Source organism: Ictalurus furcatus, chromosome 24 (genome assembly GCF_023375685.1).
Source record: "Ictalurus furcatus strain D&B chromosome 24, Billie_1.0, whole genome shotgun sequence".
NCBI lineage: Eukaryota > Metazoa > Chordata > Actinopteri > Siluriformes > Ictaluridae > Ictalurus > Ictalurus furcatus.
In genome coordinates, this window is record NC_071278.1 from 12,711,972 (window position 1) to 12,730,461 (window position 18,490).

The 18,490-nt window shown below is 40.5% G+C and overlaps 1 protein-coding gene across 4 annotated transcripts in view; it reads right to left on the reverse strand.

Annotated features, from left to right (window-relative positions):
• Positions 1-18,490, reverse strand: part of usp31 (ubiquitin specific peptidase 31) — a 30,619-nt gene that overhangs the window by 9,466 nt on the left and 2,663 nt on the right. For 2 of the 4 annotated variants that reach the window (XM_053612891.1, XM_053612889.1), the window contains exons 2-7: positions 16,873-17,004; positions 11,503-11,597; positions 11,323-11,415; positions 6,690-6,825; positions 1,852-1,999; positions 1,424-1,598 (exon numbers count right to left, since the gene is read on the reverse strand). In XM_053612891.1, the coding sequence (XP_053468866.1) occupies positions 1,424-1,598; positions 1,852-1,999; positions 6,690-6,825; positions 11,323-11,415; positions 11,503-11,597; positions 16,873-17,004 (779 nt within the window). Of the gene's footprint in view, positions 1-1,423; positions 1,599-1,851; positions 2,000-6,689; positions 6,826-11,322; positions 11,598-16,872; positions 17,005-18,490 lie in introns of all 4 variants that reach the window. The other 2 variants (XM_053612888.1, XM_053612887.1) reach the window with 1 other exon arrangement.

Sequence of the window (18,490 nt, forward strand, 5' to 3'; positions counted from 1 at the left end):
CTGGGACATACTAACATGTCATGTAACAGAAAAGAACGTTGTTGCCTAGTTACGCACACTATTACCGTAAACAAACTGCTCGTTGCATTTCAGCTTTTTTTTTCTTTTTCATGACAACAAAAAATTTTGGTTAGTGCTTGACATGTAAGTTCACAAAACTTCTCCTCCCTCCCTCACGCAAGGACTTGTGGGCAATATTAGTAGACAGAAGTGTCCACAGATCCACACTTCGAAAATCTACCGGAAATTATAGATCATCCGGGTACCTTTGGGATACTCGTTTCAACATACTACGGTTTGGGACACACTAATTCTAATCTCGGATACTATTTAGGACGGATAGGAGGTGAATTGGGATGCAGTGCTGGCTTTCCTGAACTGAAATGTGTTTTTCTATATCGTCTATCTCAACCACAATAATAAAACTACAGCATTTTAAAGTGCGGTCACCCCAACAAGTGAAAAACCGCACTAAAAGATTTCACTCCGACTCCAGAGAAAGACGCCCCGCCTACCTCTTCGTTTGTAATACAGTCTGTTGACGGAGAAACATTTAACAATTATACGTTTACAACGGGAACTGAGTTACAACTGTAATAATCAATATCTTCCACATCGGGCTCTGTCTCATCACCTGAGGGAAAAGTCACACGCAGTTACACACGAGCCTCAACAATCTCTGCCCACTCAATAATCGCTGTTTAAGTCAGTTCATTTTGTTCGCTACATTTTTTGTTACTAAAGTCTTTTTATTTAAACATTTTAAAACTTGATCCTCGGTATGTGGAAAGATACCAAGGGAAAAGTTAGAAAACAGCTTAAATAAAAAAACAAAAAACATTTCCATATCATTAAAGTAGAAATGTTTTTTACCAGCAAAAAAACTCAATTTTGGTAAAAACTATTTTTTTCATAATTTTGGCTGTTTTTATCCAATGGGTTTCCCCCCAAAGCCACCACACATACAAAAGATATTCTTCAGTTACTGTTTTGCTTTTTTATTTTCCTTTTCACACATACAGGCTTTTAAAAGTTTACATAAACCTATTTCCAGATAATCCTTCCTCATGATGCCGTCTATTTTCTCGGTCTGATTTGCACCAGTCCCAAATTGTATGTATGCATGTTTATATAAATATCTGAACTGCTGGAATTCTGATCTAGTGAATTAAAGCTGAAATAAGTCTCTAATCGATTGCTTTAAAATGATCTCTGATGTAAACAGAGCAGATGCTGTAATTAATTTAACAAAAGTAATGTGTGAAGTTGTGAAAAACTGAGACTGAATATCTTTAGCCTAGGTGTATATGTAAACTTGTGGCCTCAACTCTAGCACCCATTTGGGACATCTTTGGGAAACAAACAGTCGAGTTCGTTTTGGTTGGGTTCGGTTCAGCTGAGAAACTGATGTTTATGTGACTACCTCCGTCCTTGGTGGCCAATGCAGGCTCTATTGCAGATCAGCAGGATCATCTTGTCAGCGCCTGTGTTTTTGTTGGGTGATGCCGGATTCACCGCCCCTTGCATGAACGATGGGGTGCGAGTGCTGTCATTGCCATACTTCAGATTGTTCTGATTGAGGTTTGCGAGGAGGCTCCCTGAGAAGATAAACAAGACTTTAGTGATGCAAAATAGGTTCTTATCTCTAATTTATCTTGTGTATTTCCATGACACATTTCATTCACAATGAGGTCTAGGGCAGGTCACCAACCCTCTTCTTTCCAAAACCTAACACACCCGTTATAGCTGATTAAGAACTTCTTTAATGCAATGATTATAATGTCAGGTGGGTAGGATTATGGTAAATCTCCAGGAACAGGGTTGGTGACCACTGGTCTAGGATTAAGGTACCTCTTTTGGAGCGAAGGCTTTCTAATTTGAATGTCTCCGGGGTTTCGAATGCAAAGATGGAGTCGCTTTCTTGAATGATGTCAAGATCGTCGTCGTCGTCACAGAAAGAGCGGTGGAAACCATCGTAGTACATTTCAGTCAGGACAAACTGCAGAGATGAGAGCAACAGACGTGTTTACACATGTTTAGATTAACACCAGAGGATGAAATAAACAAACACAACCACTCTTAATTACCCTAAACCATTTAAAATTATTAAAGTGTACTTTCATTAAATCAATATAAGCATCTCTGACTTCATGGGGAGAGTTCTACATACACTGGGTAGTGATTGGAAAAACAACCCGTATTATTATGTGTGGAGGCGGGGGCATGCTCGGGTGCCAGTTTGTGAATTGAGGGTGGAGCCGGAGAAGGGGAGTTGTAAGGAATGTACATCTGTGGGGAATTTTCTTAATGAATGTTCTATGTTGCAGTGAGGTGAGGCGTGGATAAGAGGGAGGGAGACAGGCACTTCGAGGGAGAGAGAGCCACCAGTGTGTGTGTGTGTGTGTGTGTGTGTGTGTGTGTGTGTGTGTGTGTGTGTAAACGCTGAAAAACGAAACAAAAATAAAGACAGTCTTTGAGTGGCTCAAGTCTGTCTCCGACTTCTTCCTTTCTGCCCGAAAACGGAGGAAATATTACACTGGTGCCAAAACCGGGATTTGGAGGAAGATTGTCATGGAGTCCTCACAGGTGGCTGCCCTCATCACGTCCCTCACCAACCTCCACCAGACCCAACGTCAGGCCCTCTTCCAGCTGTGTCAAGATCAAGTACAGCAGATCAAAGGCCTGCTCAACACCATGGCAGAGGACCAGCAGGTGCTCCAGGCACTGGAGCAACAGGACGGGATCCCAGCCCCACGTCACCCTCACCAAGATGAGACCAAAGGACAACCCGGAAGTCTTATTGGAGCTGTAAGAGCGCTCCGTGGTGGTGTGGGGCTGGCCTAATGGACAGCATCGTCAGGCAACATAGTTGGTGGCAGGCGAGCCCCTTCTTTCTTACTTCCTCTCTCTCTGTCTCGTGTCTCTCCCCCTCCTTCCATGCACCACAGAGACTGGGGAAAATTCCCCAAAACCAGTTCCTCAAACCTATGCTTTTCCTCCCCATCCCTCTTCTAGTGTCCATCTCCTCTTTCCCCCAGGTGGGGGAATCCGGGGCCGCAGATGTGGGAGTAACGCCTGGGCCGGTGTGCTGGTGCTGTGGGGAGCCTGGGCATTTCCAGGACCGATGCCACACGATGGAGGTGGAAGAGTTGGTCCGGCGCCCCGACGCACCACAGACTTCCCCCAATCGAGCCGGGACATACCACACTTCGGTGAGTGTTCAGGGAGGTACATACAACGCATTGGTGGATTCAGGTTGTAACCAGACCTCAGTTCACCAATGCCTGGTTGAAGGGGAGGCATTGGGTAATGCACATTTGGTGAAGGTCTGTGTATGGGTCCTGCAGTAGTAAAAAATGGTGTGGAATGTGCGCAGCATTGTTTGGAGAGGCGGTGCCGGGGCCGTCAGCTCCACGTCAGGGAGACATCGAAAGCAGGGGGAGCTCTGCTCCTCCCTTCTTGGCAGGGATTCCCCTCAGGGATTTTCCCTTGGAGCAGTCGTGCGACGAGACCCTTAGGCATGCCTTTGACCAAGTGAGAGTAATCGATGGTCAGCCAATTCAGCCCAGTGGTGCACTCTCCCACCCCTATTTCTCGATTATTAAAGACAGGTTATATTGAGTGACACAGGACACTCATACATAGGAAGAAACTACTAAATTGTTGGTTCCGAAGAGTCATGGGGAATTGTTTTTAGAGGCAGCTCGCCATAATCCAGTGGCGGGGCACTTAGGTCAGGAAAAAACAATGAACCAGCTTAAGGCCCACTTTTATTGGCCGGGCATTCACGGTGATGTTCACAGGTGGTGTGTGGCATGTTGCGAATGTGAGGTGGTGAATCTGCTGGCTGCCCCAAAAGTGCCGTTGCACCCCCTCCCATTAATCGAGGTCCCCTTCGAAAGAATTGGGCCGGACCTCATCGGGCCATTAGATCGAACTGCACAAGGGCATCACTTTGTGTTAGTTCTAGTGGACTACACCACACGACACCCAGAAATGGTGCCTCGCCATAATATCTCAGGAGGCACTCTTCCTCGATATCTTCCGAGTCGGGATCCCAAAAGAGATCCTGACAGATCAGGGCACATCTTTTATGTCATGCACACTATGCAAGCTTTACGAATTGCTGGGGATTAAATCAATTCGCACAAGCGTTTATCATCCATAGACGGGCTGGTCAATCGGTTTAATCAAACGCTTAACAACATGATTCATAAATTCATTCACAATGACGCACGGATTTGGGATAATATTTGGGATACGGGGTTCTCCCAGTTCTAATTATTGTATGGACACACGCCACGCAGCATGCTCGACGTCATTCAGGAAAATTGGAAGGGGGGACCTTCCAACAGTGAACGTAAAATTCTTGACCTGAGAGCAAAACTCCACGCCTTAAGCCACATAACACAGGAGAATTTGCTACAGGCGCAAGAATGTCAATCCCGGCTGTATTAACAGAGGTGCTCAGCTACGAGAGTTCACACGTTTTGATATCCACGTCGAGCTCTAAATTACTCGCCAAGTGGCAAGGACCCTTTGAGGTCACACGGCGGGTCAGAAATGTCGACTATGAAGTAAGGTGAATGGATAGAGACGGGTGTGGCAGGTTTACCACCTTAACCATGCATCCCTATCGGCTGTCTGAAGAAAAAAACACAAATTTTTTGAACAAAAAATGTAATTCGGGTCGAACTCAAGGCTTTGCTCGACATGGGTGTAATCTCACAGTAGCTGCTGCAGCCCGGACCAATGTGACGGTCCGGTTTTGTGTTGACTTTAGAAAAATGAATACGGTGTCTAAATTTGATGCATATCCAATACCTCACGTTGACAAACTGCTCGATCAATTAGGCCCAGCTCAATTTTATTTGACACTGGATTTGACAAGGATATTTGCAGAACCCCTTGACTCAAATATCTCGAGAAAAAAACAGCCTTTTCTACACCGTTTGGGTTACACCAATTCGTGTCCCTTCCTGGTTGGGCTGGCTGGTTATTATCATAGGTTTGTGCCTACGTTATTTGTACGTCACCAGCCCACTGTCTGGTCTCACTAAAAAGGAGCGCCAGAGGACAAAGCCGCGCCAGCAGGCTTTCACTTTTTTCCTCTCCTGTGACAATGAGCTGCATGATAATGAGCACAGTAGAATTTTTTTGTTGCCATTTCATTGAGAGCAGCTACAGAGGACTTAACCCTACATTCAAACTACCTAACACAAAAGTTGTTTGTCTCATTTGTATTTTTTTCCCCACTTTTGAGCGTGCATGATGCATGTTTTTTTTTGTTTTGTTTTTTTTATTTCCAATGAGAAATGGTAGTTGGCAAATTGTAAATGCTAAGGCTAACTAGTTAAACACAAATTAAACAACACTGTAATCAGTGGGCTTCCTTGAGAGATTCTACTATTAGCGACATACACTTACCAGAGGCACCAATAATCTCTGACTACGTGAAACTATGTTAAAATCTGTAACTACGTCAAACCAAATGACTACATGAAACTATGTTAAAATACGTTACTGTGTAACTAAGTAACTATGTGAAATCGTTACTTAGTTACACAGCAACGTATTTATTATGTTACTAATAAACTATTTCACATAGTTACACAGTAACATATTTTAACATAGTTTCATGTAGTCATTTGGTTTCATGTAGTTACAGATTTTAACAGTTTCACACAGTCACATATTTTAATGTAGTTTAACATAGTCACTTAGTTTGACATAGTTACGTATTAATGAAACTTCATTAAAATATGCAGCTATGTGAAACTTCATTAAAATACATAAATAGTAGTAGTAGTAAGTAGTAGTATTAGTAATAGTAGTAATAGTAGTAATAGTAGTAGTAGTAGTAATAGTAAGTAGTAGTAGGAGTAGAAGTAGTAAGTAGTAATAGTAGTAGTAACAAGTAGTAGTAAGTAGAAGTAGTCATAGTAAGTAGTAGTAATAGTAGTAAGTAGAAGTAAGTAGTAAGTAGTTGTAGTAAGTAGTAATAGTAGTAACAAGTAGTAGTAAGTAGTAGTAGTAGTAATAATAGTAGTAATAATTAGTAGTAAGTAGTAGTAGTAGTAATAATAGTAGTAATAATTAGTAGTAAGTAGTAGTAGTAGTAAGTAGAAGTAGTCATAGTAAGTAGTAGTAATAGCAGTAAGTAGAAGTAAGTAGTAAGTAGTTGTAGTAGTAATAGTAGTAAGTAGAAGTAAGTAGTTGTAGTAAGTAGTAGTAGTAAATATTAGTAGGTAGTAGTAGTATTAAGTAGTTGTAGTAAGTAGTAGTAGAAAGTAGTAGTAATAGTAAGTAGAAGTAAGTAGTAAGTAGTTGTAGTAATAGTAGTAGTAAGTATTAGTAAGTAGTAGTAGTAGTATTAAGTAGTTAGTAGTTGTAGTAAGTATTAGTAAGTAGTAGTATTAAGTAGTTGTAGTAAGTAGTAGTAGTAATAGTAGTAAGTAGAAGTAAGTAGTAAGCAGTTGCAGTAATAGTACTAGTAGTAGTATTAGTAGTAGTAGTAATAGTAGTAAGTAGTTGTAGTAAGTAGTAGTAGTAATAGTAGTAAGTAGAAGTAAGTAGTAAGTAGTTGTAGTAAGTAGCAGTAGTAGTAGTAGTAGTAAGAAACGCATGTTATGAAAATTCTGCCAGTGAATCTACAATAAAATTTCGTCCACAGGGTTTTGAATGGACACCTGGTCTGGAGGAATCTTCGTCTCGCGTGAAACAGCTTCCCTGAGCCTACAGACGGTGCTGTTGAGGGGCACGGCCACGCCGATCCTCATGCAGTGAGAGTACTTGCCCTGATACACCACTGTCACGTACAGAGGCCTGAGGAACAAACACACCAACACAGTCACACGTTACACAGCAGAAACTATTCAGCAGTGGCCATGCAAATGTCAAGCTGTGAAAACAGGAAATTTTAAAAAGTTCACTCATGCTTTTCACTTATACTTCACTCTATTTAACTTCTCTGCTCGATTTCTAGAGACAAATGCATCATTTATGCATCAAACATATGGAGTACTGGTTTAGACACAACATCCATAACAGCACGGTTTTCTTAACGATGCGTTCCCAAAATATGAAACATCTTCAAATCTACACTTCTGTGTTCATTCAAGTGTTTTCCATGCTTCAGGTTACGTTTGTAGAAAACTTGTATTGCACAAATGTTTTTGCGCTCTTCAGACAAATAAGCGTCAGAAAGTCTTTGGACGCTCTATAACCCCTCAACATAGGAGATGGAGTGCTGGAAAGACGTTTAGGGTTTAAGACTAATTGTAACTGTGGCCTAATTGTAACATTCAAATATCAATAAGAGCTTAACGAACGGTTAGGTTAAATTGCTGGGAGATGGGGAAAATGTCGGATAATCAAACGTCACCTTTCCACTGCAACAAAGCATTCCTCATGTCAGCAGCCATACTCACATTTGTGTGTTTGAAACACACATTATAATGAAATAATGAACCAAATTGCTGAAAGCACAGAGAAAGCTTTACTGAACGTCAGCTCAGTGCAGCAGTGTCGATTAAAATTCAGGTTTCTACCTGCCTTGGTTAAGTTTCATTGTGATCACAGCGTTAATGCAAATTTACGATAATCTTATACATATATATATCTGTACACTATATTTACTAAACAAGTGAATGAGCTGCTGAGACGTGTTGTGTGTAGTGTCACTTCTAGAGTTAGAAGTGTTGTATGTAAGGAATAACATGACAGACCATGCTGTAATACAATAATTATCCACTCCGGGATGGTGTGATGCTGCACGACGCCCCAAAGTGGATTATTTTCATATAACCACGCGGTCTGGAGTGTGTTAATCTGCTTATACAACACGGGCTTGCCAATGATTACAATCTTTCATCGATTAATGAACGACACGTCATGGATTTTTGATGGTTTACAGTTAGATTTAATATTCTGGAACATCCAAGAGACGAGTTAGTTCCTGTTCTCACTTACTTTATAGCCACGATAAACAGTCGCTCCATCGCTACTCTCTCTCGCTCTGTTTTTTTTTTTCTTTTGTCAATAAACGGAGCTCGTCATTTTACTGAGAAAGCGAAACGTGTAAACGCCACTGTCCTGAGCTGGAAAACTTTACACAGCACCGGGACTCTCACAAAAGAGCTGGCACTCGAGACTCCTTCCTTTTTTCCTTTCAGGAAAATCTCATAAATGACAAATGATAACTTTCATGTGTTACGTATGGGTCTGTTTGTTTTTTGTTCTGTTTTTGTTTTTTCGCCCAACATCCCTTCAGGGGCTCCGTAGGCTAGCGAGAGGTCAGAAACGGATGTTGTGATGAATACGTTCGCAGAATTTGTGCTTCCCCCCCCCCTTCTTTGGAACAGATTCACTCTGCAGAGTATAGTACAGTATGTTTTGAGAACTCAGAGCAGTTTGGTGCGGCGACATATTTTTTCTGGGTGCGCATCCAGACCTCTAAACCACCGTCTTCAAGCTAACGACGCCTGCTCTAGAAGCACAACTTCACACAAACGATGTTGAAAAACATGCATAGGAGAAGAAATAAAACCAGCGGCTTCACCCACCTTGTGTGTCTAACTGAACCTCTTTTATTGAACCTCGGTGTGTTCACGAAAAGACATTTCACAACCGAGACAACAGCCATGGAAATGAAATGCACTGAAGACTGTGGGTTTGTAACCACCGTCACTTTAGGTACGTGGCGCATGGCCTGAGAACCTTCAGTACATCAGGATCCTGTTCAATTAAACGGCCGTCCCTTTCACCCGATCATCATTTCCGTGTAATGGATCATGTCCTTATTGTACTGGAGGGATAATGTGCACTAAATCACTAATCACTTTCCTAATATTACGACATCTTTAATCATTAATGCCTAGTAATAAACTGAGGAATTTAAAAATAGAACGTGCGTCAAACAGAGAAACTTCTTTTAAGTCAGAACGAGTGCAACTGGACTGGATAAAACCACGCGCAAATTAAAAAAATAAAATAAAAAAAAAAGGTTCCACCCTGAATAACTTCATAACATATTAATCTTTATAATGAACTAATTAACGTGATCTTCTGTGCAGTGCACGAGTTATTTTGAAATGAAATTCCAAGACTGTTTTCAACATGTTGGTCTGTGCTCACTTCCTAGGTTACCTATGATGCCTTTCGACTACCTGCTGAGAACGACGCTGCATTCGAGTTACCTCGGAAGAGCAAAGTCAGAGGTCGGAACTGTGTCATTTTCGAAATCTGTGCATTCAAGCTACAAAATTGGGGGAAAGAAAAGAAAACATGTACGCCTCAGTGTTCGTCTTCTGTTAGCGACACGCTGGACAGTAGAGTCAGTAGAGTCAGTGTTATAAATTTAACAAACGAACACGTCTATATGCTGATTGATCAAAAGCTAATATGTGTATAGGAGAGGTCAACCGATAGTGGATTTTTACCGGTAACTAAGTAACCGATAAATCAACCAATTTTTTTAAATTGATAGTGAATGAAAATACAACACTTGAAGTAAAATATTGCTGAACGTTATTATAAAAATAAATAGTACTGACTGTACCATGAAAATGTACTTCTCATTTTTTAAATGCAATAAATATATAAATATTACTATACATTAATTATTAATAAATATGAACGCAAATAAAAGATAAACATCCAAACTGAACTGAAAAGTAACAATCCAAATAACAAATTTAAAAAAATAGAGACGACCAAAATGAATCAAAAAACACTTCAAATAACACGACAAAATTGGTCAGTGGTGGTTTATATTTCACCTCTGGAGGGCGCTCTCAGAAAGGTCGCAACTGAGAAAAACCATAGGTGTGGATTTTTTCCGATAACCGATAGTTCCAGCGATAAGTTATCAGTGCCGATCGGTTGACCTCTAGTGCGGTATAACTTCATTCTAACTCCTCCTTTCAGAGAGCATACTCTGCTCTGATTGGTCAGATGTCCCAGTCTGTCCCTACCGCTGTCAGCGAGCAGCCGATGAAGACCAGAGGTGGGTCTTTTGTTACAAACCTATGTAGGTTAGTACAGGAAGTAAGTCAGGAATTACTAACGACTCGTTTCAGCTGTTCAGAACCGGTTCCTTCTTTTGGGAGTCAATTACTGTCTGTTGTGCACTTTGATTTTTGAAACTTTGCAGACGTTTTTACATTCACAAACAGTTTTGTGAAAATGCTATGTGAAGCTATGTGATGCCACCACAGCACGCGAATAACAGAAATACAGGGTGGAGGCTTCCTTTAAAAAGAGGAACAAATCCCTTCAAGGAGAGCAGTTCAACGAGAAGTAGTACAGCTGGCTACCTTACTTCCTGAGCACTGTCTGAAACCCTTTGTAGTAATACGGAGGTCACGCTAATCGGTGAGTATCATAACGAATGAGACCCACCCGCCGTCTCCGGCTAGCTTATCACAAAAGAAGCAGCGCAAAACAAACGCAGCTTCATTCGAAAACCTGTTTGTCCACAGTATTACGAAGTGATATGCTGGCAGAAATACAGGTCTGAATACAAAACTTTCTCGACGCATAAAGGTCAAGACTTCCTGCTTCCTGTCTTCTTCCCCCAAGCCTGAGCACACACCCGTCACCTTATCACAGTCGCATAACCAGTGTGGGACAAAAGAAAGGAGAAATCACGGTTAGCGTTACAATCTCAAACACCACACTGCAGGACTTCTCAATAACGAGCTACTTGCAGTAACAGTTTCCGGCTCATTCCCTACGCTCTGCAAGACATTTATCCTAAAGCCGGAGAAAGGCTTCAAACTGTATGCTTCGTCATAAATATGCATCTACGATGGTAGTACAATAACAGAAACGAACACACAAGCTAACGTTAGCCCACGCCATCCACTACAAAGTAGCTTGTGATTTGAAAGTTGAAATTATTATTGTGATTTTCTCACAGTAGTGTTTGAATTCTGTAGCCACTCCATTTGAAGAGCAACGGCACTGAGCTTTATTCTTTGTTTATGCCGGTCCTCTCTGGCCATCTGTGCTTTTGTTTCTGGTGTGAAAGGTCTGCTACAGGCCTAGGTATGGACGGAAAAGGTGATACGGTCAGGACGTAGGTTTGCTACCCCCCCAAGATCTCTTTGAGCTGCGTAGACAAGGAGCACGTCAGCGCTTGTGATATAGTCTTAAATACCTTGCACTCGTTTCGTTTGCATTACGAAGGACAAACCGTACTGACGGGTGCAAACAAAAAACAGAAATGCGTCATAGCCCTGAGTGAGTGCACGCAGCCCATTATAGCCAGCCCATCCTGCTTTACAGTACAGGAATGCACGAGCGAAGGTGCTTACTTACCGAGTGTGAGGTAACGGGATGGGAAGCGAGATGCAAAGAAACGGATCGAAAGTGTTGCTCTGCTTCTGGCAGTGTGGGCACGTGAGTGAAGATCTGCATGTTGAAGAGGAGAAGACGACAAGTGAAGGCTTTCGACTGGCTGAAAAACAGCAGTACAAAACGCTATTGATGCTATTATACCTGTACTGTGCCTGGAACAGCTCCTGGACAAAAGAGCCAGCCGACAGCGGGGGTGAAGGTCCCTCCAGCGCTCCATCGTCTTCCTCTATGGGCGGCTATGACAGGACGAACACAAGAATAGTGCCGTAGGTGCATATTTATTCAGGAATCAGAGGACTGTACAATATCAGTGGACGTTGGGTTTTACAGGAGTAAAGAAAAGCAATAAACGTTTCATTTAAAACCCTTTACTTTTAATGTATTTTTAAACTGAAAACTCTCACTTAGAAGGATGTTATGTTGGGATTTAGCTATTAGCAAACAATCAGGGTTGTTATGTAACGACACACTCCGTTCACGATTCGACTCGATTTCATTCACAATACTGTGCTCATGATTCGATTCCATTCAGTCCTCGGAAAAACAACGAGCGTTTTTGTAAATAAATTAAAAGTTGCTACGAACAGAGGTTTAATATTTCGAACAAAATGTACAACAGGTTCACCGTGTCTTACAAATAAATAAGTACATTTAGAAATTCTCCCCAAAAAATTTTTGAATAAAAATAATCAAATGATACATAATGAGCAGAAACAGAGCTCCAAAGTCGGGTAAAGTGCCCGGTTTCTCAGGCACTGTAGCTCTCAGAGCCAGAGTTCTGGTGGTGTTTGAAAGCTAATGAAGAGCGCTTTTTAACCATTATAACGTGGTTGTATAATCGTGTAACGTATGACGCGCGTTGGCCGGTGCATTATGGGGGTTTCTGGCTAACAGTCAATTCATGAATACAGATCTCGCAGACTCTCCACGAAAGAACACGATGATGTGACCAGCGTTCCTCTATGTATATTTTATCTCTATGGGTTTTACCTCTAGTGTTCAAACTGTTCAACTGCATTATATGCATAATTAATAAAATTTCTTCATTGTGTCTCGATGTATCGTTATACCCCTATTTCTTATCCTAATCTTTAGTTCATGACATGAACCATAAAACCTTCAGATAGAAACACTTTCAGATATAAACTTATTCGTTACCATTACACACTACCAGGATACTTCCTGGTTTTGAAATCAAATGAGCAGATGAAAAGTCCTAAACGAAGGGGAAAAAAGCCAGTGTTCCACTGATTCCACCAATCAGAAGGCAGATCCCTAGTGAAAAGTAAGATCTCCATGCATTGTTGCTAATTGTCTTAATCCATCTTTGACTGCAGACATCATAGTGCTGTGTGGGTAAGTGATAAAGGAAACACCTAAAACAGGCATTAACAATAAGCTTAAGATCTGTCATTAGGTAAATCACTGAACAACTGCAGATTCAAGAAGTAATTAATTATAGTTTAATGCTACAAAAATCACCGGTTCTGAACAGTGTGGGTGAGACAGATTGCAGAATGATTAGCAGCGGAGTCCTCCTGGAAATATGGACAGCGCTACCAAAGAAAGTATTTATTACAAAGCCGTACTTTTCTACAATTTTTACTGAAAATGTTGCTCAATTTCTGGTACATCACTTCCAGAGAAAAAAAACCCACACTGATAAACGAAGCACTGAACATTGAACCATTTCAGAAGAGTTCAAATGAATTTAATTTAGTGTCCGTTGCATTACACTGCCCACTATCACTCCGACATCTGCTCATTCATGCAATTATCCAATAATGCAATCATGTGGCAGCAGTGCAACCTACGAGAGCTTCCATTAATGTTAACATCAAATCAAACCTCAGCCTGGCAGGATCTCACTGATCTGAGTGACTGTGGAACGGTTTCTGATGCCAGGTTTGAGTGTTTCAGAAATATCGAGTTTACACAAATTAGTGGAGGGTGGGAGGCTTAGAGTGAGTTCTGTGGCAGGAAACGCCTTGTTGGTGAGAGAGTTCAGAGGAGAACAGCCAGACTGGTTCGAGCTGACAGGAAGACTACAGTGACTCATATAATCATGCTGTACGACCACTGAGAGCAGAACTCTCAAAACTCTGTCGAACCATGAGGCGAATGTTGGTTGCTGTTTTTGTGAGGTGGCTGGCAGAAATTCTGAGTGGCAAGTAAATAAATAAAGAAATAAATAAAAAAGACCAGCCACTATGGCAGGTGGAGGAAAACATTTCAATGTTTCAGACTCTGGTACTATTCTAGAGCGTTATTGAGCACAAACACTAACGGCTTTCCTGTTACAGTTATTGTCCGATTTTTAAAAACCTCTTAAACTAAGTTGAGTATTAAATACCATTCTAGATATACTAGCGTAGTAAATATTTTTAAATGTAAAAGTTATCCATTTGAGACACAGCGTTAGAGAAGCGGCACTTGCCAGTCTGTTTAATGTCACCGTGCATGCAAACGCTAAACGGTTCGACTCTGACACGCCCGCTACCAGACAGCACATTGAACCCTCTAGGCCAGTGGTTCTCAACCTTTTGTGAGCTCTGGACCCCGAGCAAATTTCTAACAATCCACAAGGACCCCTTCACTCCACAACAATTATAGGATATATATTTAATAGGTCAATTATATATACACGTTACTTTATTTTATTAATATTTAACATGAATAATATGACCACTGGACATTTAAAATTGAATCAAAACATTTCAAGATTTTATTTTTTACATTTTATTGTTGTTTAATTTGACTCTCTGAATGATCTTTTGTTTACACTTGAACTTGTCTACCTCTCGTAAGTTTACACATATACAAAAAATATTATTTAAAAACTTTCCCACGGACCCCCTGTAATTATGCCACGGACCACTATGCTGATAAACACTGCGCTAGATGTCCCCGTGATACGCGAGCGAGCGTGCGAACAACGCTACTCGAGTAACGGCTGCATGCGCATGTACGTGTGGTGAAAGTGAAGTATATTTATGCCGTATTTGTATGAACGGAGTGCTTGCCTCCTCGCCATTTGGTCTGAACAGATTGATGGCTGACACACGGTTTTGTTTTACGAGCGTTGTTCCGGTACAAGCTGGACTGTAAATCAGGCTCGTTTGCCAGCTACTCAGCTGATTGAGCTCTCGGGCTCTGAATGAAGAAAAAAAAAAAAAGAATCAATGCAAATGTAGAGTGCTTCTGTCGTCGCCAAACACACACCGTGTTTTCGTCTGTAATTACAGGATAACCGACGTTCTACTTTTTTTTGTTGGTCTATTGTACAGACTTGTAAGGCAAAACCAGAAAGACAACTCAACACAATAATAATCAGAGTACAGAGGAAAAAGCAGCGCAATAATGTTCATACTGTTCATACAACTACCGAAAAGAATCGAAGCATAAAGTTTCAACAATGTTTAATTATTAAGTCAACGTGTCAACCAACATGTTTATTTACATCTAGTCGTGTGATAAAGAAACTTGTACAAGCTGGACTCGTGCTCGTTTTTTGTCACTCACTCAGTGTGGCCAAGAAACCTCCTACTTTTACAGAGTGAAAGCGTCTGACTGAAATTTCAGGTTTAGCATAATCTTTCAGGCCAGACTTCTAGAGCATCTGTGGCTGAGACGAGAATGCAGTGAACCTCACAAACTCCCAACCCCCCCGTCCAATCCAATCCAATCCAATCATTATCCACTACTCTGAAACATGAGATGGGTCATTAGTGTAAGCCTTCTGTTTGACTGGTTTGCTGAAATCCAATGGTTAAAGCACTGAGTTCAAATCCCAGCACCAACAAGTTGCCAAGTAACATTCGACTCAGCTTAGTTGTATCCTACTTCAACCTTGAGACGCTTTGGGCAATAAAATAAAAGCGTCGGAATTTTCTACACAAGGTTAACCCTAAATAATACGAAAAAATTTAATTTTAAACACTGACAGGAGGAAAAAAAATCATTGTGGCAACATTTTACAATGATAAAGATTGAAATACTACATGCTTTTCAAATCAGCTGCTTCAAGTGAGTTTGCAATTATTTCTTTTTTTAATATCAGAACAATATTTAATCAAATAAAAAAGATATCCACAAGATAACATATGTGTAGCTTGACATAATTTATCACGATATTGGTATTTTATCATCATATCGCCCTATAACTTTTTCACAAACTTATAATTATATATTAAAAAAGACAAAACAAAACAAAACAACAATGTTTCCTCACAGCAATTACATGCACAGAGTTAATTTCCAGCTGGCATTTAATGAGTGATGAGTTGGAGAGGGTGGACTTTAATATCAAGGCAAACGAAAACATTACTTTGGGTATTCATCTAAAATCATATGGAATATTCAAAGTACGTCTGTGTGTCGAAAATGATGTGGAATGTCTCTCTGATCAAGCTCTTAAGACGTGAACTTTGCCACTCCGACCACTCAATATCAAAAATGTTTTAAATCCACGCCAGGGTGATGCGATACTGTTACTACTTCCAAGTGCATTATTTCCGTAAAGTCTGGAGTGTGTTATTCCGCTTATACCACAGCGACTTGCAAATAATTAATGGTTCATTTATTCATGAAAGACACGTCGCGCTTTTTAACGGTTTATATTTAAGCTTTAACGCTGCGGAATGTCTGAGAGACAAGTCAGTTCCTGATCTCGGTTTTCTGTATTTGAAAAGTATTTGCCCCTAGCCTGATTTCTTCTGTTTTTGTGTCTCTCATACTAAATAGTTTTAGATCTTCAAACGAAATACAACATAAAACAAAGGCAACCTGAGTAAATACACAATACAGTTTTTATTTAAAAAATGTATTGAAGCAAAAAAAAAAAAAAAAAATCACCCATCACCGGTGTGAAAAACTAATTACTAATTACCCCCAGCAATAACTGCAACCGAACGCTTCTGATAACTGGAGATCAGTCTTTCACTTACTTCTAGGACTAGGATTTACTCCTACAGTGCATCCGGAAAGTATTCACAGCGCTTCACTTTTTCCACATTTTGTTATGTTACAGCCTTATTCCAAAATGGATTAAATTCATTATTTTCCTCAAAATTCTACAAACAATACCCCGTAATGACAACGTGAAAGCAGTTTGTTTGAAATCTTTGAAAATTTATTAAAAATAAAAAACAAACTGAACTGAAACCTATTATGAATGCAGTTTCATATGTTTGGGGAATTAGTAACTACGGGGGCAAATATATTTTCACACAGGCCCAGCTGCTATTGGATAACTTTTTTGCTTCAATAAATAACATTATGTGTTGTAGTAGTGCAATTTTTTTATTAACGTAAAGTGTTTTCATATGCATCAATTACAACAGAACAAATCAACTTCATCATAACCTGGCATGTCAAAACAGGACCGAACTACACAAAGAGTTTGAGGTGTTTATCCACTCTGTAGGCATGAAAGCACCTTCACTACTAGTTCTTATCTTTTGGCTTTTAGTCAACACATTTCACACGGAAATAAATTCCAGCACAACTTACCTTTATAGAAGGTCTGTTATGGCCCATGTTGTTCAGGTCTTCGTGCACACGGTCCAGTAGCCAGAGAAGGAACTCCTGAGCATCATGCTGAGCATTTCCCTTGTACTGCATGGCACGCTTCGCCACGGCGTTCTGTACCAGACAAATGTGACACGTTACTCAGGGTCAGACCTGACGGCACGACAGAAATGCTTATTCCAGCAATTGAGTTTGCGCTTTCAGGTTTCTCTGTAACATGACAAGCTGTGTTTTAAAAGAGAGAGACACAGATAGAGAGAAAGAGATAGAGAGAGATGGAGAGAGAGAGAAATAGACAGAGAGAGAGAGACTGAGAGAGACAGAAATAAATATATATAGAGACAGAAATAGAGAGAGTGAGAGAGAAATAGAGAGAGAGAGAATTGACTGGTCACTTTAATTAAATTGGTTGATTGGTGTTGGTTCTTTGTTCCCATCAACCAATCCCTGTTCACCGTTATTTGTAATGGCCAATCCCCGATCACCGTTATTTGTAATGGCCAATCCCTGATCACCATTATTTGTAATGACCAATCAATGATCACCGTTATTTGTAATAGGCAATCCCTGATCACCGTTATTTCTAATGACCAATCCCTGATCACCGTTATTTCTAATGACCAATACCTGATCACCGTTATTTCTAATTACCAATACCTGATCACCGTTATTTCTAATGACCAATACCTGATCACCGTTATTTCTAATGACCAATCGCATCGCCAGAAATCACTTTAAACTTCCTTTGCCAATGAAATTCTGTCTCCTGGTTTAGATCAGCCTGTAGTATCTCACCATTCGTGAGCTCTGGAAAGGAAATGAGCATATTTATACCAGCTGCCATGACGTGAGAGGAAATGAGCTATACAAAGATAACTAAATGTTATTTCTTTTTGTTCCACGTCGGACTCCTTGAAACCAAATTGTTTCCAAACGGCCGAAACAGTTTTATCTTTCTTGTCGACCAAAGGCTCTCTTTCTGTCATCTCGGCTCGATCGGAACTGAGAATGCCGCAGCCTGGCGGGGAGCGAGTTCGGACTTTTAGGGAGGGGCGCACCGCTGTAAAGAAAAATGCTGTGCGGTTTTAAAAAAGACAAACGAGAACACTGCGAAATCGTTTTATCTCGATTTTTTTGTTTTCATAATTGTCGAAGGCCATAATCGAAATTGAAAATTCGATTAATCGCACAGCCTTTTGACCCTACTGACCAATCACTGGTCACCATTGTCCCTACTGACCAATCACTGATCACCATTGTCCCTACTGACCAATCACTGATCACCATTGTTCCCATCAACCAATCACTGATCACAGATGAATATGCAAATTAGTCTGGCGATTTCTAGATACTTTCCCTTGAAAAGATCTGGCTACACTACAACAGTAAGTTTTTTGTGTGCGTCAAAGAAATGACTTTTTCACAGCTTTCTAGAATATCAATCATAAATAACAATTTACAAAATAGCCTTCTGATACACTGTATGAGCCAAAAGTTTGTGGACACCTCACCATCACAGACATGTGTGCTTGTTGAACATCCCATTCCGGATTTATTCCCCTTTCGCTGTTATAATAAGCTCCACTCTTCTGGGAAGGCT